Here is a 27235-nt window from a genome sequence, read left to right as displayed (position 1 = left end):
GACAATTCCTTCTGGTGGCAGTGGCAGTGGCCGGCGTAAAAATAGAGGTGGAGCGAGCGGCAGAGCAGAGCAGCGGATCTTTCTTAGGCGGGCGGCAGCAAGTCCGGGCACCTCTGTTTTTAAAAAACCTGTTCTTGTTAAGGAATTAAATAAACCAATATAATTCCTCACGATCCATATCGAAAGCTGGCAAAGCCTACGCACATCCTCAGGATCTTCGTCAAAATTCAAACCGAGTTGAAATATCGTGAATCCGACAACATTGCTCCTCGATTGATTCGCATGCCAGTCGAGGCATTCACCAATTGTCGCCGGCCTTCCTCAATTTGTTCTGTTTCATTTGAGCTCACCTCCGACTCCGACACTACATATACAGCCTCCAATCCATGCAGAGAGCCATCACCAAACGCATCAGCAATGGCGGACCTCAAAAAGACTCGCTTCCCACTCTGCCTTCTCTCGTTCTTACTCTGCTTTGCTCTGTCTCAGGCTTCGTATGATCTGACCGCCGTCTCGCAGCGCCGGACTTACATAGTCCAGGTGCGGCAGCAGGAGGGCATCTCGTCGGACCTCGAGGCCTTTTATAGATCTTTCCTCTCTGCGGTCAATCCGGAGCTGCAAATGATCTACGCTTACACCGAGGTGTTTACCGGCTTCGCTGCTCAGTTAACGAAGCCCGAATTGGCGGCAATGTCGGCGTTGCCTGGCTTCCTTCGCGCTTTCCCCGACCGCTTATACCAGCTCACGACCACCCATACGCCGGACTTCTTGGGGTTGAACCTGCAGCGGGGTTTGTGGAATCAATCCAACTACGGCCAGGGGATCATCATCGGACTGCTCGACACCGGCATCTACCCGGACCACCCTTCCTTCAATGGCTCCGGATTGCCTCCGCCGCCGCCGAAGTGGAAAGGACGATGCAGCTTTAACGTGTCGAGCTGCAACAACAAGCTCATCGGCGCCAGAGCATTTATTGGCGGCTCGGCGACTGAGACGCCGATAGACGATGTGGGACACGGAACCCACACGGCCAGTACGGCAGGTGGAGCACCGGTCCCCGGCGCTCAAGTCCTAGGGAACGCATACGGCGTGGCCACTGGCATAGCGCCCCTCGCGCACATCGCCATGTACAAAGTTTGCGCCGATATTGGTTGCGAAAGCAGTGATATATTGGCCGGAATGGACGCGGCGGTGTCCGACGGAGTCGACGTGCTCTCTATTTCTCTCGGAGGTCCCTCGCTACCATTTGACGAGGACTCCATCGCTGTGGGCGCCTTCGGAGCGATCGAGAAGGGAGTGTTCGTGAGCTGTGCAGCTGCCAATTCCGGACCAGATCCGAGCTCGCTGTCCAACGAGGCGCCATGGATCCTCACAGTCGCTGCCAGCACAATGGATAGGGAGATCAGGTCGACGGTGAAGCTCGGCAATGGCCAAACATTCAACGGAGAGACGCTCTACCAACCAAAGTCGTTCGCCCCCGATCTCTACCCTTTGGTCGATGCCGGAACAGGCTCTTCATCACTCTCCCAGTACTGCGCCGATAGTTCCTTTGAAGGCGTCGACGTCAAGGGAAAAATCGTGTTGTGCGAATCCGGAGCGGTCTCAGGTGTCCAAAAGGGGGTCTACGTGAAGAACGCCGGCGGCGTCGGCATGATCGTCATGAACCAGTTCTATCAGGGTTACACTACCTTCCCCAGCGCCCACGTTCTCCCGGCATCGCATGTTAGTTTCGCCGCAGGCGATCAAATCAGAGCGTACATCAACTCGAGCTCCAATGCCACTGCGACGTTCCTGTTTGAGGGCACCGTGCTGGGCACATCCCCTGCTCCGGTCATCTCATTCTTCTCTTCAAGAGGCCCAAGCTTGGCTAGTCCCGGAATTTTGAAGCCGGACATCACCGGGCCCGGCGTCAATGTCCTGGCAGCCTGGCCGTCCAATTTACTTCCGGTGCCGACGCCCGGCCCAGGATTTAATATGATATCAGGGACATCCATGTCCACACCTCACCTCAGCGGCATTGCTGCTCTCATCAAAAGCGCGCACCCAGACTGGTCTCCGGCCGCCATCAAATCAGCGATCATGACGACCGCCAGCGTGGTCGACAACGCCGGAAATCCCATCCTAAACGAGCAGCACCTCCCGGCCGATATTTTTGCTATCGGCGCCGGCCATGTGAACCCCGCCAAGGCCGGAAGCCCCGGGCTAGTGTACGACCTCTCTCCCGATGACTACATCGCTTACCTTTGCGGCTTGGGTTACACGGACGCTCAACTCAAGTTGATCACCGGCAGAGATGTCGCCTGCCAAAACGCGACTAGCATCCAAGAAAAGGACTTGAACTACCCTTCGATCTCAGTGGTTCTCAGTGCCAACGCAACGACGGTGGAAGTGAAGCGGACGGTGAAGAACGTTTTCGACGGACCGGCCACCTTCATTGCCGAGGTCGTTGTGCCATCGGGAGTGTACGCCCGTGTCTACCCGCGAATTTTGAGCTTCTCCGGCCAGAACGAAGAGGCGATGTATTATTTGACGTTCCAGATGCGCGGCGGCGGCGGCGGCGGTGCAGTTGCGGCGCAGGGCTATTTGAAATGGGTTTACGGCAAGATCGAAGTGAGGAGTCCGATCTCTTTTACCTTTAAGTAGGACGAGAGGAGCAGCTCCCGGCGAGCTTGTCCAGCAATAAAACATGTGAACGGTGTGGTGCATTATTCAAGCGTCTGGTAATGTTACGTGGTTCTTTAATGACAAGAAGATGTGGCGACACTTCATTTATTTAAGCATATATATGAATCTTAATGATGATTTTACTCTTCTCTAATGTTTATTATTATTCTATGGTAAATTCGCTCTTTCAATCAACAACAGAATATAAAGACATGAATTTAGGGCAAAATTTAAACGTATTCTGTAATTATGTCGTTCAATACACATCAATTAAGTAAATAAGCTTAAACAATTTATTAAATTAAATAAACATACTTTATATATATATATATATAGTTAATATTATTTATTAATAATATCCATGAATAACGCTGATAAATAATATTCAGAAATAATATTTTTAAATAATATTCATGAACTATATTTATCAATAAAATTTAATTTAAATAAATAAAGAAAAATTTAAAATAAATAAATAAACTTGTATTATCAAGCTAAATAATTAATTAAATAAATTTTAAATATAAAATTTTCAAACAATCAAATGAGCTTTAATTGAGACTTCGATAATATATAAATGAACTGATGCAGTAGAGCTTTGTAGTCTTACGTGTCCCATAGGATAGAAAGTTATGCTGCACTGTCAGTCAAAGTCAAGATGCGGTAGATACTAACTATGAAGGGTCAAACTCATCAACTCAAGTTAAGTCTCTTAGGATGTATACTAAAAGTCTCGCTTTTTGTATGAACACTTATTTTGAAGTGAGAATCATATTGATCAAATGTCTGCATGCAGTTGTCCATTTAATTTATATTGTAGATAACATGGTGTGTGGTGTCACACAGAAGATCATGTTATTAGTTCCTTATAAATTATAAATAGTAGCTCACAACCAAGATGGATTGAGACAAACCATTGGAATGATTGTAGTATAATTTGGTATTAGTTTGTCTTGACTATAAAATTACACTAGTATACTATGTGTGTATTGAGCAGGACCATTTGAGGTTGTTTCTTTTTATACTGACTGCATAAAAGAACAGAACCTCTGTTATTATGGATGTACGTACTCTTAATCACGATATAGTAACAAGCACATATACTTTGTATTTATTTCTTTAATTTATCAATGAATGAGATTTATTCGTTAAATCAATAGGCCTGATAAGTTGGGAAATAATATTATTTATATGATGTGTTGTTGATTATAGAAGGAAACTATGCCCTACTTATCTAGGTTGATGATGCCCTCTTGAGGAGCTCATAAGGATTATCATGTAAACCCTGCAGGTGGATTCGACTAGAGAGGAGAAGAAGAAGATGAAAAGCTAGGTTTTCATCTCTTCCATTCCCTTTTATACTAAGTGAAAGTTGAAGCATCTCTCCACATATAATCTACATATAATGAATAGTTTTCTATTTTTAATGTGATGCTTTACCACCACCTAATGACTACTTAAACCAATCTTGAATCAAAGGTCTAGGGTTCAAATCCCAGCCGGGTCATTTATACATATATTTTTATTTCTTTTCTCTTCTTCTATTTCTTTTTGCTCTTTTTGGAGGAAAGAAAATTTACGGGTGTTACATCTATGGAGTACTTACTTTTGGATTTGGACTTAGAGGATATCTTAGAGTGGGGTTATGATGATTTAGTCGAAAGGGCAACAAAAAGGTGACTGGTGGAGCGAGGATCACCCCGGTTGGCAATCCAGAAAGTGAGGGTGTCCGTTCAAACGAGGCGAGAGTGAGTTGATCGGCCGCAGTTTCAGGAATGGCAGAGGAAGAACTTTCTCTCCGCTCAGATAGCAGATGGGTGACTAGAGCTTTGGTGGAGATTTGTTGCACAGGAGTGGATGATCGATCGGGAGTGGTCGATCGACGCCTCTTGCGCCTGTGGTGGTGTAGTAAGGGCTCGTCTGATGTGGAAGACTCAGATGGAACATCCAGAGGCAATAGCGATGGTTGAGGAGGTGGTAGATCCTCAATGTTCATGGCCGCATCACTACCTGCAACTCAGCTGGCTTCCTCCCCACCGATCGTCTCTTCGCTCAGGCCAATCTACATAAGTCCATGGCTCTCCAACTCGGCCACGCCTCGCTCGTCCATCTCCACATCGTCTAGCTTTATGGAGTTACCAAGATAGGCCTTCCACATTGTTTTGGATGCAAAATAGAAAACAAAATCGGTTAGATTCAACAACAAAAGCAAACCAAAGATCTCATCGAAGGTATTGGGTAGCCAGACTTGGATGGGGCTCAGCCCAAACATGCATAGTACAACTTCCAACAACAGTTTATGGATGTCAAATTTCAGACTAGACAACTGAGTGGAGGTCATGATGTAGACCGACTCCCAGCGATACACTCCCAACTTGGGGGGGTAGGGGCAACTCCATTTGCCACTCGACCGAGAAAGCTACTGGAGGAACTGGTCAGATGTAGAAGTAGTTGGACTTGCAGCCCTTGTTAGACGAGGGAATTTTATCAAAGAAGATAGCACGCACTAGAGCATGGAAGATGAAAACACTCGGTTCAGACTTCTTCGAATAATAAAAATAATGAAAAATTTGGGGGTGCAGTGGAACTTGGTATAAACGAAACAGTATTATAACCCCGCATAGTAACTTGATGGAATTAGTGGTTAACTATTGTAAGTGAATATGAAAGTAATTATAAACATCTGTGAAAAATGGATGCAAGGGAAAATGCAGGTTGATGAAAAAATAGTCCTTGAAGAGAGTGATGTAGCTGACAGGAGGAAGGTTTGGATGATTATGACCTATCAGGATTATGATATGGTGATTGGAGGGGATGTTGTAGATAAGGTGCATTTGGTCCACCTCCCCGCCGTTGAAATCAGAGATGGTGGAGGTGTACCAGAATCCGTGGACAGTGACAGGAGGAGCAAAAGCCATGAAAAAAGGGAGAAAGATAAATGGAGGAAGGGAAGAAAGGAACTTACGATGAAAGCAAATGATTCGAAGAATCGCCAGCGAAAACAAATAGAAAACAAAGAGGAAGAAGATGGGGACAAAAACATGAGAATGACAAAGTTGCGTCAGAATGTGAACCTTAAACACCCTACTGAGGGTCTCTGAGAGCCGTCCGATCAAGAGTACAGAGGATAGAGATTTAATCTGGATTGTTAGATTTGAACCGCTAGGTGTCACATCGAACCTCAATAGGCATCTATCACATCAAATATTCTTTTCACAGACATGTGACATGTGGCAGCAGGCTACAAGTCGCATTTATAAGGGATGAGAAGTAGCAGGATTATGATGAGAAGGTGTGCTCATCATGCTCAACATTAATGATAAGTGACGTGTCTTGTTTCTAAGGTGCCAAAGTGACGTCAGCTTGGGCTAAGTGGCAATACAAAGAACAAGCATCCGGTTGGGAAACAAGGGACCACAGAAATACCAATAGCTAAGTATAATATCAACTTGAGCCGAACGGCGGAGCGAAGGCTGAACGTCTAATCGAAAGAGTCACAAACAACACAAATGTCTAGTCAGTCAGACCTACAATCTTTTTGAACTAGACTTGAAAGGGAGGCTTGTGATACGGTGGATGATGTGAGACCCCCCAAGGTCAAGTTAAAGTTCAAGAGGGGTCTGACATGGTAGTTAAAATCAAGGAGGGATCAACACTTGAGATCGACATGGTCAGTCTTCTCGACCGAGCGGTCATCTGATTGGACTCTTGGTCCGGTCGGATCTTGGATCCCTCAGTATTGATGAAGGCCCGAGCTAAGCTAGTACCATTCAGAACAAAGTCCATTTCGTCACTTGGGATAACATGATTACCTATTCCGGCTGAGTGATCTTGTCGATCAGACTATAGTGTCGATCGGACATATTGGACACTCGACCCAACCGAACTTTTTGGCCAAACAAAGAGGTCGAGCGAAGATTGAGTTCTCGATATCTGATACGGCTGATGATGTGGGACCCTTGAGGTCAAGTCAAAGTCCAGGAGGGGGTCTGACATGACAGTCAAAGTCAAGGAGGTGTTAACACCCAGGGTTAACACAGTCGGTCTTCTTGGTCGAGTAGTCATCTGATTGGACTTTTGGTCCGGTGAGATCTCGGGTCCCTTAGTATTGATGAAGTCCTGAGCTAAGCCAGTACCATTCAAAGCAAAGTCTATTTCGTCACTTGGGATAACATGATTACCTATTCTGGCTAAGTGATCTGGCCGATCGGACTATAGTTCCAATCGGATATACTGGGCACTCGGTCCGACTGGACTTTTTAGCCATAGAAAGATCGAGTGAAGATTGAGTTCTTGATATCATTCCTCAATCCGACATGGCCGCTCTTGCGTGCGACATCCGATTGGACTGCAAAGGAGACTCAATTGGTCTGCCATTTAAGCATATTAAGGGCCCCCATATTCAATGACCCAACATTCCTTCTTATCGTTTTGTGCAACAGCTGTCAGAGAATCAAGGGAATATTTCCTGTGCCAGCCGTATAACGGAAGCTTCTACGTAGAAATTGCGGGGTCTATTTTGGGAAAGGTGTCAGAGTATCATTATGGTCTGTCATTTTTTAGTAATGCATTGAGATTCGTGTAGAGAGAAAAATTAATATTATAAAAGGGGGTCTCCATCTATAAGCGCAGGTACGCTTATGCTACGCAAACACCACACATCCATTATTTAGCTACTATTCATTACCTTCTATGCGATCGATCACTAACTTGAGTGTCGGAGTGTCTACGCCGAAGACCCTTCCCTAACCTGGTTGCTGACGTTCCCTTTGTACATAGGACCACTCGAATTCATCTTTTTTCCAACTAGGAGTCTTTGCATTGTCAACATCAGAGCCACCTGCCCGGTGTGCCATATCCTCCGCTTTTAGACAGAATCATTTGGTTTCTAGGAAAGTAGTAAATTATGTTCATCAATGCAGATCTTATGATTGCTTAGGATTATCTCGTGTTTGTCGTTTAAGAAGATTGTTTGGCTAAGGCTGAATAAGTCTCGTGATTTCCCCTTTCAGAGTGTATGAGACTGTTTTAGAGGGGCCGCTAAGGTAACGATTTCACATTTTACCACCCGTTGTTACACAAGTCTAAAACCAACCTCTTCCTTGCAAAAATGCACTCGAACTCAAATGAACTTCTGAAAACATTTCAAACCACGAAGATCTCCAGTAGCATCCGCATTTACACACTTCTTCAGATTATTGAATACAACACAAGATATTAAACTAATAGGCCACACATCAAGCCCATTCAAACTTCGCAACACTTTACAGTAAGAAAAGAAAAGATTGATGCAATCTAAGACTAGCTGTGTAAATGCGAGTCTTAAATTTTTTTGAAAAAGGTACTGATCCTAGGATTTTTGAACCTTTCCCTGTTAGTATTCAATCTTGATTATCTTGTAAACTCAGAAATGATGAATCCCGAAGAACTCAACACATAGAATCGAAAACAATTTCTTTTACTGCATCATCTAAGATGGCATCACATAACTTATTGGTGATGTTCTCAGCTTCGAATCGAAGGTCTATCCAACACTGACCCTCCAAGCCCTTTTTCACTACTTGATCTAATGTGTTGGGCAAGTGTATTCGAAGATGCCACTCGAGTCCTTTTCCAACTTCATGGATTAGGCTTCCACCAAGAGGAACAGGTAGGACATTCTGCTTGATGAAAGACAGCCATGGGGTACATTTCAAGAACTTTTCATGCATCTCTGAAAGGACTTCATTCATGCAGTCGAATAGAAGCTTAGGGTCGTCTTGCAGAAAGCAAAAAAAGATCCCGATTTCATTGAACAAAGATGGTTCAAGTAACTGGTCCTCCATATTCCATTTCCTTGGGAATTCATTGGTTAGGCCAGAAGCTTCAAGGACTACTTTAACATAGTCAAACCTTGCTTGATAGTCTTGAAGATAGTCTCTTAACCTGACATTTGAATCTGGTGACTCGACAATTCCCACAAAGTTGTTTCCATCTTCATGAACAGCTTGTTGATGTCGTACTTGATTATCATCTGCAAAAGGGATACAAATTCAAACCGAAAACCTAGATTGACACATTCTGAGGAAGTGATGCTATTCTATTTTGCCTGATCATACAATTATCAATGTCAGCAGAGTTAGGATTGTTAATATCATCTGATACTAATGGTTCGAGCACAGATACTGGACTTGGTTGCTCTGGCTTTTCATTGATTCTTCCAAGAGTTATTAAGTTCTCCCCGGCTAAGTTACTTGGTCGGAGGTTGGACTGCACCTACAAGAACAGTAGTGTGTTCTTATTAACAAGAGAACATGCGCAAAAACAAAAAATAAAACTAATTTCACATTAGTTACCGAGCCTGGTGATGTAGTAGATTCCTCTTCACATATTTCATTGACAACTATTAGTTCACTTCCACTTGATTCCAACGGTACAGCCAACTCGTTAGAATCCACAATGCGCTTAGTATCAACCATTTCAATTATCTCTGTACTTCCTGCTAAAAGATTTTAGAGTTAATAATATATGATCACCATAAATTAGGAGGATCTTATCTTATAAAAGTTGCCTTCCATGTTTCAAGTCTTTACCGACATATGTTGCCTCCAGTGAACTGGTTTCAGCAAATTCTGCAGTTAAGGTCAGAAATAAATTTCATCACCTGGAATGCACACAGAAAGGCGAACTTCACACAAATTATATTTTTAGATTTATTGGTTTCACCTCCTTTATCTAAATGTCGTAATGAGGAATCTCCTGTCTCTTTAGATGACATTGCAAATTCATCTTCTTGAGGACTGGATGCAGGAGATAGCTCATTGAAATTTACAAGAGAAAGTAGTTTAACCAAAGGTTCTGAAGATTGGACTCTCGGCAAACCATCAACTCTTGTGTCCAGCATCTCAGCAAGATGCTTCCTAGCTTCCTCGTATATAAAAGACTCAGATCTCGATGCAGTGTGAGAAATATGACTATTGCCGTTGACTTCAAATTTTTCTTCTGAAGTAATCTTCTTACTTACATTGTCAAGATCAAATGATCCAGTCAGCTTGTTATCATCACAACAATGACTTACTGAGCTTGCTGCTGCACTCCCACCATGTATCAGTTCAGATAAATCACCATAGTCAGTGGATCTAACTGGAATTCTGTGTCGAATACCATCCATGGAAATAACATGTGTTTGCCTGCTCTCACAAAATATTTGCTGGATTTTCCTCTTAATTTCTTTAATGGAAAAATTGGATGCAATTCTTTCACCATTTTCATTATACTTAAGCACATGATTGGATTGTGGTGAAGAACTCGGCGTAATAATGAAAGAAGAATTTAGAGAACGTACTCGGTTTGGTCTGAGAACAACAATTTTGCTCAAAGCTTCAGAACTTGAGTTCTGCTTTGTTTGCTTTGTTGCCTTTAACTTGTCTTTTCTCCAGAAAAAGTTGTATCTCTTTTGTTTTTGAAGTGATTGATCACCATCAGATTCATTGCTCTTACCTGAATTGCCATTCTCCTCTACTAACAATGCGACATTCTCTGAGTATCTTTCTGATCCTAGTTTGGATGCTTTCTTTACCTGAACATCATGAAGATTTTGAATAAATTTAAGCAAAAATGAATCTGGATCTTGGAGGAGCTTCATGAATAGCTCCTTATCTGAATTTGCAACATCTAATCGATCCATTAGCATTTTCGGTTGCACAGACAATTGTCCATGGTTTTGTCCCTCAATCATTGACTTCTGACCAGCAATGATCTGAGCAAATTCAGCCAATGTATGCTGAACTAAAGAGATTTTTTCATCAAGACTAGTACTTTCCAAGGAAGTACGTAAGTCAAACTTATCATTAGAACCAATATTGGCTTGTTGGACTGTATAACTTTCCAAGTCTAAAAGAAGTGCCGGGACGTCAAAGGTGAGAGAAGATATCTCTGTTAGATCCATACTACCTGAATGAATCCCATCCAAGCTGCCTGAAACATCCATACCATTTTTTCCCTGGTTGCCATGAATTAATTTTGATTTTTGTCTTCTCAGCTTGTAGTTCCACCTGAGGGGTACTTCCCTTTGCGTGCTAGAAGTTACCCTTTGAGCTTCATCCATTGAAATTTTCTTTATGAGAGATTGAAACATCTCTTCCTCTATCAATTCTTTTATGCTAGCCAAACCCAAACTTGCTTGATCTTGTCTAATTTCATCGACAAGCTGATGGAATAAAAAAGCAAAGAGATAAATATAAAACATCAAAGAGAGATGTAGATAAATGATACAAAAGTGGCATTCTCAGAATGTAGTATGGCTTAGCATGGTTATTAACATAAGAAGTGAAGTCCTCTGTTCATGATAATGAAAATTTTCATAACTCACAGTGCCAGTTTCATGTGAATTTCTGAGTGAATCAAGCTTAATTTTAGAGTATCCAGTACCTGCATAAAATACAACACCCATAAGTTTCGATTTTAAACTGTCCATCAAATGCCACACACAAGAACTTGAACAAATGATGAATATGAAACATTGACTAGTTCCTGCCAAAGTTAACTCACTATTGTAAAGAATACAGGCTATTAAAAATTTGTATGTTTTCTGGAAATTAAACGAAAATATTAGTGAAGTCGAGCTGATGCATAACAACATTATTATTATGTATTTATATAACTTAAAAATAATCACACAGTTTAACTGCATAAAAGGCAGATCTAGAGAAATTCTTAATTGCATAAATATTACCAATATGTCTATTGCTCCCATGCTTTTTATCTGAAAGTAACTTCTGAGTTGGATGGCCTCTACGGAAATCGAACAAGTTAATCAAACCCCACATACATCCAACATTGTTCCTGTGAGGTTGTGTTGGACGTCTCTTTGATCTCTTTGCCATAATCTCAGCCCAGAGTTTCTCAGTCTAGAGCTCAAAGTTGAAAGAAGTGAATGAGATTGGTTTGAAGAAAAAAGTAGAGTCAGAATGTGATTGGACAGATCTTCCAAAGAAAAAAAAATAGTAATTGCATAAACTAACATAAAACAGAAAGTTGTCACTGAGGAATCTTTGCGGCCATCAAGAGGCGAACAACTGAATTAAATGACAGAAAATAAGAGGCAGATGAGAAATAAAAGGCTTAGTGAAGCCATAAGCTGTTAGACAATTTGCTTCGAAACCATTTATGCTAGCATATATGTTCCCTTCCAAGCTTAGTTACAATCGAACATGTTTGATAAAAAATTGTTGATAAAATCTCTACAACGGGTTACATTTACGCCGACTAGTGTTTGTTCTTCTTTCAATTTTTTTATAATAATGACCACTCATACGTTACCAAGAGCAACATAGATGCTGATCTTATGGTTCTCATCATTGTTCCTCTTTGGTTCTCCTGTCACTGGAAATGATAAGGATTATGGATGAAAGCAATCTTTATAAAGGTTTAAAGTGAAAATGAAGGGAGAAAAAACAGATGACAATAAATCACTTCATCAAATTCACTTTTTTTCTATTTGTTTGATACTACTTTCCAGTCTTTTTTTTTTTGGTTGGAGGCACAGAAGGAATGGTGGAAATCTGAAATATTTACAGAAATTTGTGGTTGCAACAACATATAACTGGCCTGTTTGTTTAAAGAACTGGCAAAGAGAAAACTCTTGATGCTAAGGTAAATATTGATGTAAGATAAACATGGATAAAGATGCAGAGAGGTATCTAGATGTGTATACATATTTTCAATGATTAACCAAAAAGGATGATTCCATAAGACCATTCACAGTTATATTGTTGAAATAAACAAATCACTAGATCCCAAATTTTTTGTGGCGAACTGTATAACTTGTGGTTTCAGAAGTGAAATCACAAGCAAGCATGCAAACAAAAATAGTTGATGAAACAGCGATTCAACTGTGCAGGCACGATATTGAGGACAACTAATTCCCACACTTAAGAAGAGAAACACATCAAATCCATCAACACCATCGCCAGGATGATCAGAGAAGACAAACCTCAAGGGAAGAACCAAATCTAAAAGGAAAAAAACCAATTACAAGGGCAAGCCCTGCAAGAGACGAAAGTACCTGAATTCCAATTTCTAGACCCCCTTCCTTATTCTCAAAGCCTCATATTGTTGCACATGAGATGGCCTGTTTGGTTACTATGTCCAAGGAAGGAATAACAACTTTCCCTCTTCTCTGCGCTGGATGAGCCAAACTCGGCCCCTTTTCCTACTCGAATGCAATGGCCTTAAGAAGCTTGAATCTGCCAACAGAATCAATATAGAGTAAGCATAGCCCTACGGGGGGCAATTAATGGAGAAGCAGAATCGTAACCTGTTGGATGGGGATTTCTCCGTAACCTGCATGTCGCATCCTTGAGTTTCACCCAAAATCATTTTTTTAGACTTGTTCTGCAGTCTGACGCGATGGAGAGAGCCAGAAAAAGGAAAAAAGGCAAAGTGCCTAGAAAAGTTGCTCCACCGGCCTGCACAAAGAGTGCGTCTCATGGCGGCACGCTGCCGCCATTAAGCGAAGGAGAAAGGATTAGGAAGGCGGAGCAAGCGCTTTGGCGGAGTGGAGGAATAGTAAGGTCGTTGAGCTTCTACCGCCTTTATTTCCTTGCGCTTTTTACCCACTCAACAGCAGTGGTGACTACTGACTCGTGGGTGGCTCGTTGCCATTGCTTGCCTTGCCCTTCGTCAACGTAGAATTGGTAACAGTGGGACGAAAGATCTTGGCACGTCACTCCGCAAGCACTGCCTTTGCTTACGTTAATATAATTGCATGATCAAAATTCAAATACTACATAGTTATCGTTTGATATTAGATAGAGATACAGAATGAATAGTTAAAATTGAAAGAAAGCAACTGAGGCCAATTAATAGCTAGTTGATATAGTTAGTGGCCATGAGCCGTATGAAACAGTAGGTACTTGGAGAATATTGATTGATAACTTAGTTACAAGTGTTTGAAACAGTTGACGCTAATCTTGTTGATGGTGATATTGCTTGCTCTACGTCCTGCATGCATGCCCTTAAACCCAAGGGACAGCCTCCCCCAACCTTAGTTAATTTAGAGTGTCGGTTGGCCTTTCACAATCGAGACTGGTCGCCATCCGTGGAGGAAGACCTTCTTCATTTGGTGAGATTTCGCCATCTAGTTCGTTTATGGAGATCGATCGATGCTGCAAGTTGAGCCTGTGATGACAATAATGGAAGCTCGAAGGTCGCTGAGGAAGAAGACCTTGCATTGTTAGTTTAATGGCGTTCTTTGGGTGTGGATTAGGTCCTATTTTGTCTTCTCTATTTCTCTGTCTCATCATTGTCAGATAGAGATTATGAGACGGACTGAGTGCCTTTTGTGTTTCACCTTATTTATATAAAAAAAAAAAATCATAAATTAAATCTATGATGCCAAACTATAACAATAAATATTTTAGTTAGATAATCTCAATGACGATTATTACAGTGGAGATCCTGAATCGCTTTTTTATCAGAGAAGGGTCTCTTGATATATATTATATTGATGAGATGGATAATCCTCACTTGTAAAATAGATAGGACCATCAATCTTCACTAATACATACAAAAGGATATCCTCTTTTGATCGTAAAAGCAGAGAATTCGACCTCCCATTATTATTCATCGATCTCATGATAAAACACAGAAATATTTTATCCATATTTTATATCCATTAAAAATGGATCTTAAGATTAAATTTATGGGAGCAAACATCCTTCAATGGACTATGCATTAATCCTTAGGTTGTGAGCTGGAAGAGGCCCTCAATGGACCATGCATGATCTCCAGCAGTGGGACATCGACACTGTTTTTTGCCTTTTTGGAAGTGGTCTCTCTATCTTATCCATCACGGGCCCTAGCTAAGATCTCAACGCTCAGTCCAAATTCATCCATCCATTAATACAGTGTCCTTTCAAGAAAACTTATACAATATTGTTTGAAGTGCTAGGTTTAGGTGGAAGGTCAGGCAGTGTAGGCAATTGCTGCTTGACAATGAGGCAAAGCTAGCTCCAATATTTAAATGCTAAATCAGCTTTAGGTGGATGATCAATTTTGCTTCCAGATGGATAGTGAAGGAAAGAAACTCTTGACGCAACAATCATGATAATCGATCTCTATTGATTCCTTCCCAACTAGCTAGCACCACAAGATCCTGAAACAAGGGAGGCGTCTGTACATGTAGACGTCCATTCTGCAGTGTCAACACCAAGAACCAGAAACTTTGAGTTAACTTTGGCAGGAACGACCCATGCATTCAAAAGTGAAGAAGAAGTTAAGTCTGGTGGGTAGACGTCATACGGACCCTAGCTAGCTACTACAACTAGAGAGTGTCGGCACAAAGCAGCTGATGAGGAAAAGAAGAAAAGGTTAACATGCAGTACTGGCTGTGGTGATAGACGACTTACTTAACAAAAGATATTATATCTACATGCACTGAAATCTAAAATTAACTCCATAATAGAAAAAGTTTTTCTAGGCCCCAGAATTAAGGTGCCGATCATCGATAATCACTGTTGCCTTTTGTAAGGTGGAGAGGGAGAAGAAGAAATTGTTGAAGGGTAAAGCATTCTTTTAGGGAGGTGGAGAGGTAGGGAAGCAAGGGAGGTGGCGTGAGCAAGTGCAGTGTTGAGGGGAAATTATGGGGTTTAGGAATTAGGGCCACACAAATGGATGCGGTGGGTAGCAAGCAGACTCTGTTCTCCTTCCCCCACGCATAGCGAGTTGTCTCGAACGCATGCACACTTTTGGGCTTTCCTTCTTTGTGCTGCATGCCAGCGTAAAAGGAGCCAGAAGATTAAGGAAGAAGGAAGAAGGAAGAAGGAAGAAGGAAGAAAATGCACTCAATTTTATTTTATTTTATTTTATCTTTATTAATATGTTTGGGATTCAATTCTGGATTTTGTTAAGGATTTTAGATTTTATTTTAAAGATTTTTTTTTTTTGTGAATTTTGAGATCTTTCTTGGTTTAAAATTTTAAATATACATACATGTGAAAACCGAAAATATTTTTTTTAAAAAAAATCGATTCTTCTGCGCCTTTTAATTTTTTTTTTAAAAAAACTTATTTGTGATTTACAAAGATTTGGATGATTTTTTTATTTTTTAAAAATTTAAGATAATGAATTTGAAATTCAAAATAATAAAATAATTTTAAATTGAGTTGAACCTATTTGTTTATTTTTCTGGATTTTATAAAAAGTTATGAATTTACGTGATTTTTTTTTAGATAGTTTAGAGTTTTTTTAAGTTTTTTAAAATTTTTATTGTTTTTTTATGGACTTAAAACATTTATATCTGAATTTTTAATTTTTTTAGAAAATTTTAATTTTGCATGTTCTTCATGATTTTTAGAATTTTAAATAATAACAAATTTTAAAAAACAATCTCATCCTGTCCAAAAGTCGTGAAGAAGGCTAGCGAGGGATGTGGCTCCTTTGTTGACTTCGTGAAACCTCCGCTCCGATCTCATGAAGACTCAGCTTCGATCTGCAACACAAAAAATGTAAGTACCGGACCAGGGAATGAGTCCCTGGATTTGGCCCTCCGACGCTCAAGTCAATCCTCTGAACAGTAGAAGGTGGAGCAACGTAGTAATAGTAAAAGCACAAGTGTGAATAATAAATAGCACATACCTTCGCCGGTGCATAGACCCTCTCTTTATATAGTACTACAGTAGGTGACGTGGACACTCCTCAAGGCGCAGACACGTTTTTCCAACCGTCCTATGAAAAGGCATATCAGAAAAGTATCTCTGACACCATACCTTAACAGAGCATACAAATCTCTGACATGACCGTAGAAGCTTCCGTCGTACGATTTACTTGTTGACCATGCCCTGTTGTCAGCGGCATTACCTCCTAAAGAGATATTATGAGATATGGGAGGGGTCCCACTGTTTGGCTGAGCGGGGAGGCGGGGTAGCCACTCTGCTGGAGCTCCCCGCTCGGTCGATCTTAGTTGCTCTTCTTCGTTGTAGTCTTCTTCAACCGATTGTCTCTAACCCGACCAGACATGAGCTCCGGTCGGCACGATACTCACTTGGTCAACTGTGCACCATCTGATGTTCTTTCTATATAACCTGTCCGGAAGAGCGATCTACTTCGATAAGCTTCCTGGCCAATCGAACCCTTCAAGTTCGATCGGCAGCTGAAGTCGACCTCCGTTCAACCCACTTTTGGTGAGCCTGTTGGTTCCCTAGCGTTGACCACCTTGATTTTGACCTCCACGTTGGCCTTCACTTTAACCTCAATGTCGACTGATATCTCTATCCTTGACCCACACTTGGTGGGCCCTCTTATCAACGCATCACAAGTCTTCCCCTCAAATCTAGTTGAAGGAGACTGTAAGTCCGACTAACTTATTGGTTGATCCTAGGAAGATCGTACTGGTTCCATTGTACAAAAATTTTGTACAAGTGTCGAACATTTCCTAAACAACCTATTGTGTTTTTTAGAAATTAAATTAGGAATCGCAAACGGAACTTAACATTATTGATTCCAAATTTAACTTATCTGTTCTTAATGGTTTAGATTTGGATCGCAAGCGGAACTTAACACTATTGATCCAAATCCACCTATGTTATAAAGTTGATTAAATATTTATTTCTAAAATCGACTCCCAGGTCAAACATGGTGAGACACTAGGCCTTCTTGGGTATGAGATCATCCACCATTGCCTCGACAAAGCCTTTAATAGAAATTCAATATTTAATTTCCTAAACTAACATTAGGTTTAACCAAAAGGAACAATTGAATCACAAATTTGAAAAATAAAAAAAAACACAACTTTGAAACAAATCCGAAACTCTAGAATCATATGCCTCTTGTGTTTGGAATTCGTACAAAGAAGAACTAGCATGATGCGAAAAATAATTACTAGTTATACCTCTTCTTTGTATGCTAATAACCTCGAGATCTTCTGCCATATTCCTCGCCTCCTCTTGGACGTCGTGTGGGCGACGATCCTCCAAGATGAACACCACCCAAAGTCTTCTTCCTCCTTCTCTAAAATCCGGCCACCACCACCACAAAGAAATAAGAGAGCAAGGAAAAAAGAGAGGGAGAGAGGGCCGACCACAAGAGGGAGCACAAGCAAGAGAATAAGAATTGATATCTCATGAGGTCTCCCCTCCCCTTCTTTTATATTACTTGCCCAAGGCAAATAAGGAAAGATTTTTACAAAAATTAAAAATCTTCCTCTTGTTTTTTCCTTTTCTCCTTTTATTTTTTCCTTTTGTTTCCCTTGATTGATTCAATCATTGATTGAATCATTGATTGGATGATTGGCCGGCCCCTTACTTGGGCACCAAACAAGGGTGGCCGACCCTTTAAAGGAAGGTAATAATCTTGTAAAAATTTTATAAGCAAAGAAGGAAAGCTTTTATAAAATTTTACAAGCTCTCTTTTAATTTCTTAATATGAATGTTAAAAAAGGAAAGTTTTAAAAAATTAAAATCAAGTTTTAAAATTTAAAACTTCTCTTCTAAAATTTTCTTTTTTAACATGGTTACAAAAATAGAAAGTTTCAAATTTAAAACTCCCTTCCTTTTTTCCAACAACCATGAGGATGGTTAAAAAAAGGAAAGTTTTAAAACTTTTAAACTTTCTTTTAAACCATGTGACCTAATTCAAATAAGAAAATTTTTGTAAATTTAAAATTCTTCTTTTAAACTTGTAGTTATCTACAAAGAGAAGATTTTAAAAATTCAAAACACCTCTTCTAATTTGAACTATGGTGGTTGGCCCCTCAAAACTAATTGTGGTCGGCCCCCTTAGGAAGAATAGTGGTCGGCCCTTGGCTTGGTCACCAAGCCTTGGGCCGACCCCCTCTTGGACACCAAGATGGGTATTTCATGGGTAGATATGAGGCATTAATGAGGTTACGATAGGGACCTAGAGGAGAAATTGGTTTTGACCTTCCGACGAGCTTGAGTATCCCGTGTTTACCCCGAACACATAACTCAAGTTCATCAATAATAACTCATTCCACTAGAGAGTTATTATTGCACTACCTCACCAATCCCAAATTACATTATGGGCTCCTTCTTATCATGAGTGTGTTAGTCTCCTTGTATTTAAGATATCGAATGTCCACTAATTAATTGAGTTACTGACAACTCATTTTAATTAATGTCTTAGTCCAAGAGTAATACCACTCAACCTCATTATCATGTCGGACTAAGTCCACTTGTAGGGTTTAACATGACAATCCTTATGAGCTCCTCTTGGGGGCATTCTCAACCTAGATCACTAGGACACAGTTTCTTTCTATAATCAACAACACATACTATAAGTAATATCATTTCCTAACTTATTGGACCTATTGATTTATCGAGCTAAATCTCACCCTTTGATAAGTCAAAGAAATAAATACTAAATATATGTGCTTGTTATTATATTAGGATTAAGAGTACACACTTCCATAATAACTAAGGTCTAGTTCTTTTATTAAGTCAGTATAAAAAGAACTTACCTTAAATGATCCTACTCAATACACTTAGAGTGTATTAATGTAATTTATTAGTCAAGATAAACTAATATCTAATTACACTACGACTATTCCAACGGTTTGTTCCTTTCCATCTTAGTCGTGAGCAACTGTTTATAATTTATAAAGAACTGATAACACGATCTTCTGTGTGTGACACTACACACCATGTTATCTACAATATAAATTAATTGAACAACTACACTTAACAAATAAATGTAGACATTTGACCAATGTGATTCTTTTATTTCAAAAATAAATGTTTACAAAAGCTAGGCTTTTAGTATACACTCTAACACCCTCAACCTTCTCTTTGCTGCAACCCACAATATATATCTCCAATCACCGGGCATGCGACTTCCTGGCTCTATTGGAATCACCGCGGGTTGACCCCCCAGCAATCATTCCGATTTCGCCCTGAGAGGCGTTGCTTCGATTTTCGTCCTCCCAAGCCGAGGGTCTAGTTTACTTAGCGGAAGCTCTGGCAGGACCTGCGCTACTTCTCCATTGAGGTTGACGCTGATGTCGCTCGGCCACCATTCTTTCTTCTTCCCGTCGCCTGTCTGATCGACAGTGATGATGCCGATCGGAAGAAGGTTACCGACGACGATATCCTGGAGGAGGTGGCAGACTTAAAATTAGCCTCAAGTTGTAGCAATCTCGGGTTTTATGTGTTGCCGATTGATGGAATGAGCAAAACAACAACGTCCAAGTCTTGCCTTTAGCAGCTTTAGGCCAATCTACTACTACATGCTGCACGACATGTGCTCGGGTCTTCTGGTGCAACTATGCTACTCCCACTCGGGGGCCCTTTGGTGGTGATTGCTACTCACTAGCTGCCGTTCAGGAGGTGCAATTTGCTCAGCGGGCACTTTCTTCCTTCGTACCGCTTGGACCTCCTTCACATTTATGAATTCAGTGGCATGCTTGGGCAGGTGATCGAAATCTTTTTGTGGCCTTTGGATAAGCGAGCGAAAGAACTTGCCCTCTTAAAGTCCCTACGAGAAGGCACTTACTAATAAATCCAGAGAGATCGATGAGATATCCATGGCCACTTGGTTAAACCTCTTGATCTAGGCTCTCAGTGCCTCCTTGGGCCCTTGCTTCAGAGTGAATAAGTTAACGTTCATTTTCTAGTAATGATGGCTGCTGACAAAATGATATAGAAATGCCGCCCAAAACTTCCTAAAACTGAGGATTAATCCGATCGGCAAGCGCTTAAACCACCTCTATGCCGATTTAGAAAGAGTGGTAAGGAAGACCCGACACTTCACCCCATCGGTATATTAGTGGAGTGTGGCTGTGTTATCGAATTGGGTCAGGTGGTTCTCTGGGTTGGTAGTCCCATTGTACTCCCTGATCATCAGTGGAGTATATTGTCGGGGTAGTGGATCATCCAGGATCCCTTGAGAGAACTACTGGTTGATCCGTTCAAGCGAATAATCTATTCTTGATGCTTATCCTTTCCGCACATCCCAAACAGGCACACCATCGAAAGGGGATCCTTGTTCTCTGTCCGCTCGGCCGTGTTTCTATGAAGGAGTATGGAACAACGCCCGACAAAAGGGGATCGGTGCATTCGGCGCATCCCCGTATATACCAGTTGGCTTCTTATTCTGCCCCCGAACGGATATATTCTCCGCTCAGTTTCTATATCCGGCCTGCTGCCCCATTGCTGATGTTGTGGGTTCATTTACGTGTCGCTCGGTCATCGCCTATTATTGTTGCTCCAGCATTTTGGCTGCCCATGCTTGTATTAACATATCTAACTCCTCATTCGTCAGCGTTATCATCGTGAGTCGTCCAACGTCCTCCATACCCATGTCTCGGATGTAGACTACATTCTCACAGATGATGCCAATATGATCCTGTCCGAAAGTCGTGAAGAACGCTAACCGGAGATGTGGCTCCTCTGTTGACTTCGTGAAGACTCCGCTCCGATCTCGTGAAGACTCGGCTCTGATCTACAACACAAGAAATGTTAGTGCTGGGCTAGGGAAGGGGTCCATAGCATTGGCCCTCCGATGCTCAAGTCAGTTACCAAAATAGTAGAAGAAGGCGGAGCAACATAATAGCAGCAAAAGCACAAGCGTGAATAATGAATAGTTGATGTGCATAGATTATATACACTTTTATGCATATTTTAGCGCACATCTACTTGTATTTCATTATAATAATCTATGTTTCTTACACCCTATTTTATTATAATGTCATACTTTCATTATATTCTATTCAGATATCTGCTCTTTGCATATGTTAATTGACAGGACGTGATTTGGAGCAAAAACGGAACTTAAATGGAATCTAGAGCTTCCAAAACACCTGGGTCGTGCTTATGAGACATGGATGTGTGAAAATATGGCACAAAACAAAGTCCACACAGCCTGGCCGTGCCTAAAAGGCATGGCCGTGTCAATTCCACACGGGTGTGTCAATTTCACACGGCCATGTCATTTTCAACACTGCAGACCAAAAGTAAAATAGTCATTACTTTATACTCGTTTGGAGTTATGAGCCGTTCCAAATATCAAAATATAGATAATTTCAAGATATACAACTCTTATGAAGACTTCAAGTAGATAAACCCATGTCTTGAAGGTCTAAAATTCATTTCTATGAGACATGGCCTTGGAACATGGTCGTGTCAAATCCTGCATTTTCTGCACTATACACCTAGAGTAAAACAAGCATAACTTTGTTCTCTATTGGAGTTTTCAGCTATTCTCTATACCAAATTGTAGATAACTTTAAGATATACAATTTTGATGAAGACCTCAACTCAAGAATACCACAATAAGTGGTGCTAAAATAACCTACAAGGCTAGGCCATGTGAACCACACGGTCGTGTCACCCCATTAGCACAACCAGAGCTAGGTCGTGTGAGCCACATGGTCGTGCAACATTTCCAGAGAGTAAGAACAGCTAGGCTGTGTGAGCCACATGGTCGTGCAGCATTTCCAGAGGTCAATAAGAGATAGGTCATGTGAGCTACATGACCGTATAGCCCATCCAGAACTAAAGCAGAACATGACCGTGTCACTAATCCAGAGAAGAAACAAAACATGATCGTGTGGGACACACGGCTGTGTGGGCCACACGACCATGTGGACAGGCCGTGTCATGACCTGTGTCTAAGCCTATAAAAGGAGTTTTTCTCCCCTTTTGTTCATCTTTGGCTTGGGGCTCTTCTCCATTGCTTGGGGAAGGTTCTCCCCTTTGGGGAGGCCCTAGATCTTCCATCCTCGCTGATCCATCCTCCTCCGGAGCAAAGAAGCGCCTCTGAGGAAGCCACACATCAAGGATAAACTTTCTCTTCTATATATCTTCATGTATTGAGTTGTAGTTTATTTTACTTATCGTCTTTGGTTGTAAATTCCCTTGCAATGGAGTAGATCTCTAGATCTAGGATGTAGGAAGTAGTTGTGATACATTGTGATGTATAACTATGTATTTGGATATTTCTTATGCTATGAAGTGTTTATATCATATTCTATTATGTATTGTTCCTTGTATGTATTTGACAAAATATGTGTGAGGACAATTCATGTAGATATGAGGGGTTTGTCTTTATGTTAAGGTTTTTACAAGATTGGATAACCAGGGGATCCTTGTGACAGAAGGATACCCATTCAACCGAATATATTATGCCCTTCGTGACAGAGAACATCGATACTTACCCAATTTCTAGAGTCAAAAGAACTTAACATAGGGACTAATCCTTGTTAGGAAGATTAATTAGAGTCTAGAGGGTTCTCCCAAATTAATGATAGGAAGTGATCTGTGTAATCTAGGAACGTATGACTGGGGGCTCTAGTGACAGAAGGATAGCCCTATAACTGGACTTCCTAAATTACCTCTTCTACTTAATTGCATTAATCTACCGTTAGGAAGTGATTTGTGTAATCTAGGAACGTATGACTAGGGGCCCTTGTGACAGAAGGATAGCCTTATAACCGGACTTCCTAAATTATCTCTTCTACTTAATGACATTAGAACTTGGATAAACTCTTTGATGCGATCTTCATGGGATTGTGCCAGACTTTAGGTAAAACTCCTACATGAGTATAAGCATGGAGTTAGGTAAATGAATAATGCATAGGGACATTAACTAGCATCGCAAGAAACCCAAATCTTAGTATCTATCATCCTTCATTCACTCACGCTCTTTACTCTCTATTTTCTCTTTTCTCTTTCTCTTTAGCATTTATGAACCACTTTAGATTATCTAGATAATTCACCATGCAAAGTTGACTGGTGTTTAATCAATAGTCCTTGTAGGTTCGATATCTTTTATATTACTGACAACGTAATCGTAAACTTGTAGTTCGTAATAATAGCACATACCTCCATCGATGCATGACTCCCCTTTTATATAGTGCTACAGTAGGTGACATGCACGCTCCTCAAGGTGCAGGTGTTATGAACCGCAAGTGCATGGTTACGTTATTAGTAATATAAAAAGATTATTGATCCTATAGGGACTATTGAGTAAGCACTAGTTAACTTCGCACGGTGAATTATCTAGACAATCTAAAGTTGTTAATAAACGCTTAAGAGAAAGAGAATAGAAAATAGAGAGAGTAAAAACGTAAGTGAATGAAGAGGAATGATAGATACTAGGACTTGGGTTTCGTTGCAATGCTAGTTAATGTGACTATACATTATTCATTTACCTAACTTTATACTTACACTTGTGTAGGAGTTCTGATTAAAGTCCCGTATAATCCCATGAAGATTGCACCGAAGAGTTTACCCAAGTTCTACCACCATTAAGTAGAAGAGGTAATTTAGGAAGTCCGATTATAGGGAACATCCTTCTGTCACAAGGACCCACGGTTTACGTTCCTAGATTATACAAGTCACTTTCTAACGGTAGATTAATGCAATTAAGTAGAAGAGGTAATTTAGGAAGTCCGATTATAAGGAACATCCTTCTCACACAAGGGTCTACGGTCCACATTCCTAGATTACACAAGTCACTTCCTAACATTAATTTAGGAGAACTCTTTAAACTCTAATTAGTTTTTATAGTAGAGAGTTGATCCCCGTTTCAAGGAACTGTCAGAGAAAGTAAGGGATAGCTTCTCTCACAAGGTCCCATGATCTTACATTCCAAGGCTCTTCCTCTACATGGTGATCTAACCCTACATCTACATGGATTTACCTCACACACATTTCGTCAAACACATACAAGGCACAACACACATAGATGGTGATATAAACACTTCATTGAATAGGAAAATGTCCAAATACATAGTTCATACATCACAACATATCACAACTACTTCCTACATCTTAGATCTAGAGATCTACTCCATAGCAAAAGAAATACAATCAAAGATGAAGAAATAAGTAAACTATAACCTAATACAAAGAAGTAGAGAGAGGAGAGTGCTTATCCTTGAAGTGTGGCATCCTTAGAGGCGTTCGCTTGCTCCGAGGGGGAGAACCCTCCTCTATTGAATGGGGGTGAGCCTCAAGCCAAAGATAAATGAAAAGGGGAGACAACCCCCTTGTATAGAGCAGGGTATGGGCACCACACGAATGTGTGGATCCACACAGCCTCATACATCTTGCTTTCGGCCAAGGTGACACGGTCGTGTGGCTCGCACGACCATGTGGCTCATGCGACCATGCGGCTCACACGGCCTAGTTCTTTTTGACCTCTGGAAATGTTGCACAGTCATGTGGCTCACATGGCCTAGTTGTTCTTACTCTTTGGAAATGTTGCACGGTCGTGTGACTCACACGACCTAGCTCTAGTTGTGCTGGTGAGGTGACACGGCCGTGTGGCTCACACGGCCTAGCTATTTTTGGCCGTGTGTCAAGGATGTGTATAATTGTAGGCCATTGTAGCACCTCTTATCTTGGTATTCTTGAGTTGCGGTCTTCAGTAAAGTTCTAGATTTTGAAGTTAACTACGATTCAATATAAAGATCAGCCCGAAACTCTAATCAAGCACAAAGTTACACCTTTTTACTCTTGGCGTGCAGTGCAGGATTTGACACGACCGTGTGCCAAGGTTGTGTCTCATAGAAACGCATTTTAGGCCTTCAAGACTTGATTTTTTTTCTAGTTGAAGTCTTTATAAGAGTTGTAGATCTTAAAGTTATCTACATTTTGATATAAAGAATAGCCCGTAACTCTAATCGATCAGAAAGTTATGGTCATTTTACTTTTGATCTACAGTGTTGAAAATGACATGACCATGTGGAATTGACACGACCGTGCCTTGTAGACATGGCCATGCCATGTGGACCTTATTTTGTACCATATTTTCACACATCCATGCCTCATAAGAACATCCCGGGCATTTTCGAAGCTCTAGACTCCATTTAAGCTCTATTTTTGCTCCAAATCATGTCCTGTCAATCAAAATATGCAAAGAGTAGATCTCCGAGCAAAATATAATGGAAGTATGACATTATAATGAAATAGGATGCAATAAGCATACATTATATGCATGAAATACAAGTAGATGTGAGTCAAAGTATGCATAAAAGTGTATATAATCTACACACATCACACCCCAGACTTAACCTTTGCTTGTCCTCAAACAAAACCCGCAATCTAGATTCATGTGCGTAGATGGCATGTAATAATCTCTAATGAATCAATATAAACCTATCATATAGTTTCATTGAAGAGTATGATATAAAAATTATTTGAGTGTGGCTTAAGTAGAAGTTTTCCGTGCTCAGTGTAATAAGTGGCTTAACTTTCTCAAGTGTACAATCTCTAAGCCTAGTCAATTTTTCAAATAACCGTGTTCCTCATACTTCCGGCGATAGGCACTTACCTGCCACACGCAAGGTTCATCCCTCACAAAAATGTTATGCATCGTCTACACAAGGTCTCAAAGGAATACTCAGTATCAAGAGAAATATGACATTCATTTCCCCAGTAACCTAACTCGGTCTTAAAGGGGTGAATTACTAGTTTCAACTCATAATAACTTTTTTTTTATCCCTTATTTTTTTGCTTATTTCTTTGAATGTTTGCAAAGTATCAAATTTGAATAAACCTTCATATTTTTTTTTTGAGATTGATTTTTCCAAATGAATTTACATGATCTGAGTTTATCCAGTAACCAAAATGTAGTCGAGAGCTCACCATAGAAGCAAGAGTACTAGTCCGATTCTATGAATCATGACTATTTTTAAAAATATCTACCATCAAAGCCAAGCAGAATGTGAATATATCCTAAAACAAGGCCAACATTCAAATTCTTCTAGTAATAACAATGCTCACTTCATGCTACTATGGATAGGAAAAGATAAATCAATAGACATACTAGCATACCAAATCACACAATATAAATATCTAGATGAAACGTGTAAGCATTTTACTAAGAGGAACAAACAACAATGACATGATGAGTGATGCAACTAGCAAAAATTTCAAAAAGAAATGAGAAAACACTAAGGGCGCATTTGGTTAGGGGTTATTCTTGATAACCTTAGTTATCCATCCAAGGTTATCAACAAAAACGTTGTTTGGTTTAGGTAATCGATGAATCCCGAGTAATGTTCCATGCCCGGCACATCAGCAAAAAGGGCAAGCAACCAGGAATCGGAAAACCTCGAAAAACTGATATTTTTCTTAATTCCACGGTTAACGAATTTTTTTTGCCCAAAATATCCTCGGATAAGAGAAAAATATGACAAAAAAGAAAAATATAAAGAAAAAATAAAAAATTAAATAAAAATAAAAAAAAACATAAATTTATTTTTAAAAAAATAATAAAAAATTGAAAAAAGCTTTAAAAAATAATAAAATATTAAAAAAAGGAAAAACATAAAAAAATTTTAAAATGAGAAAAAAATAAAAATAGAAAAATAGAAAAACTTTAAAAAAAATTTTAAAAAGTAAAAAATAATAAAAAAATTTAAAAACATAAAAAATATTAAAAATGTAAAAAAACATAAAAAAATGAAGAAAAAATAAAATAAAGTAAAAAAACTTTAAAAATTTAAAAACTAAAAAATAAAAAACTAAAAAAAATAAAAAAAATCAAAAAACAAACAAAATAATATATATATATATATATAAAGAAAAATGTGAAAAAGTAAAAGTAACAAAAATGTAGAGTTTAAATA

At 40.1% G+C, this 27235-nt stretch overlaps 2 protein-coding genes across 6 annotated transcripts; one reads left to right on the top strand and one right to left on the bottom strand.

The window, feature by feature from the left end:
- Nucleotides 1-40: 40 nt before the first annotated feature.
- Nucleotides 41-2811, top strand: LOC122007993 (subtilisin-like protease 3). The gene has a single exon (XM_042563545.1). It carries the CDS (start codon nt 283-285, stop codon nt 2641-2643), a length of 2361 nt encoding a protein of 786 aa, XP_042419479.1. The 5' UTR covers nt 41-282; the 3' UTR covers nt 2644-2811.
- Nucleotides 2812-7749: 4938 nt separating this feature from the next.
- Nucleotides 7750-13379, bottom strand: LOC122007991. 5 transcript variants are annotated; one of them, XM_042563542.1, is made up of 10 exons: nt 12962-13379; nt 12710-12890; nt 11965-12027; nt 11378-11552; nt 11015-11073; nt 9370-10852; nt 9237-9275; nt 9000-9145; nt 8763-8913; nt 7750-8677 (listed from the first exon to the last, which is right to left on the bottom strand). In XM_042563542.1, the coding sequence occupies exons 3-10, from the start codon at nt 12001-12003 to the stop codon at nt 8094-8096; spliced, it is 2676 nt and encodes an 891-aa protein (XP_042419476.1). In that variant the 5' UTR covers nt 12004-12027; nt 12710-12890; nt 12962-13379; the 3' UTR covers nt 7750-8093. The 5 variants fall into 5 exon arrangements, with proteins under 5 accessions (XP_042419476.1, XP_042419478.1, XP_042419474.1 ...); XM_042563544.1 differs by having other exon boundaries at nt 8763-8919; nt 11667-12027; nt 12962-13377; XM_042563540.1 differs by having other exon boundaries at nt 8763-8919; nt 12962-13377.
- Nucleotides 13380-27235: the final 13856 nt, after the last annotated feature.

This window comes from Zingiber officinale, chromosome 8A (assembly GCF_018446385.1).
Source record: "Zingiber officinale cultivar Zhangliang chromosome 8A, Zo_v1.1, whole genome shotgun sequence".
In the NCBI taxonomy this organism is placed as follows: Eukaryota; Viridiplantae; Streptophyta; class Magnoliopsida; order Zingiberales; family Zingiberaceae; genus Zingiber; species Zingiber officinale.
This window is presented reverse-complemented; position numbering and strand designations above follow the sequence as displayed.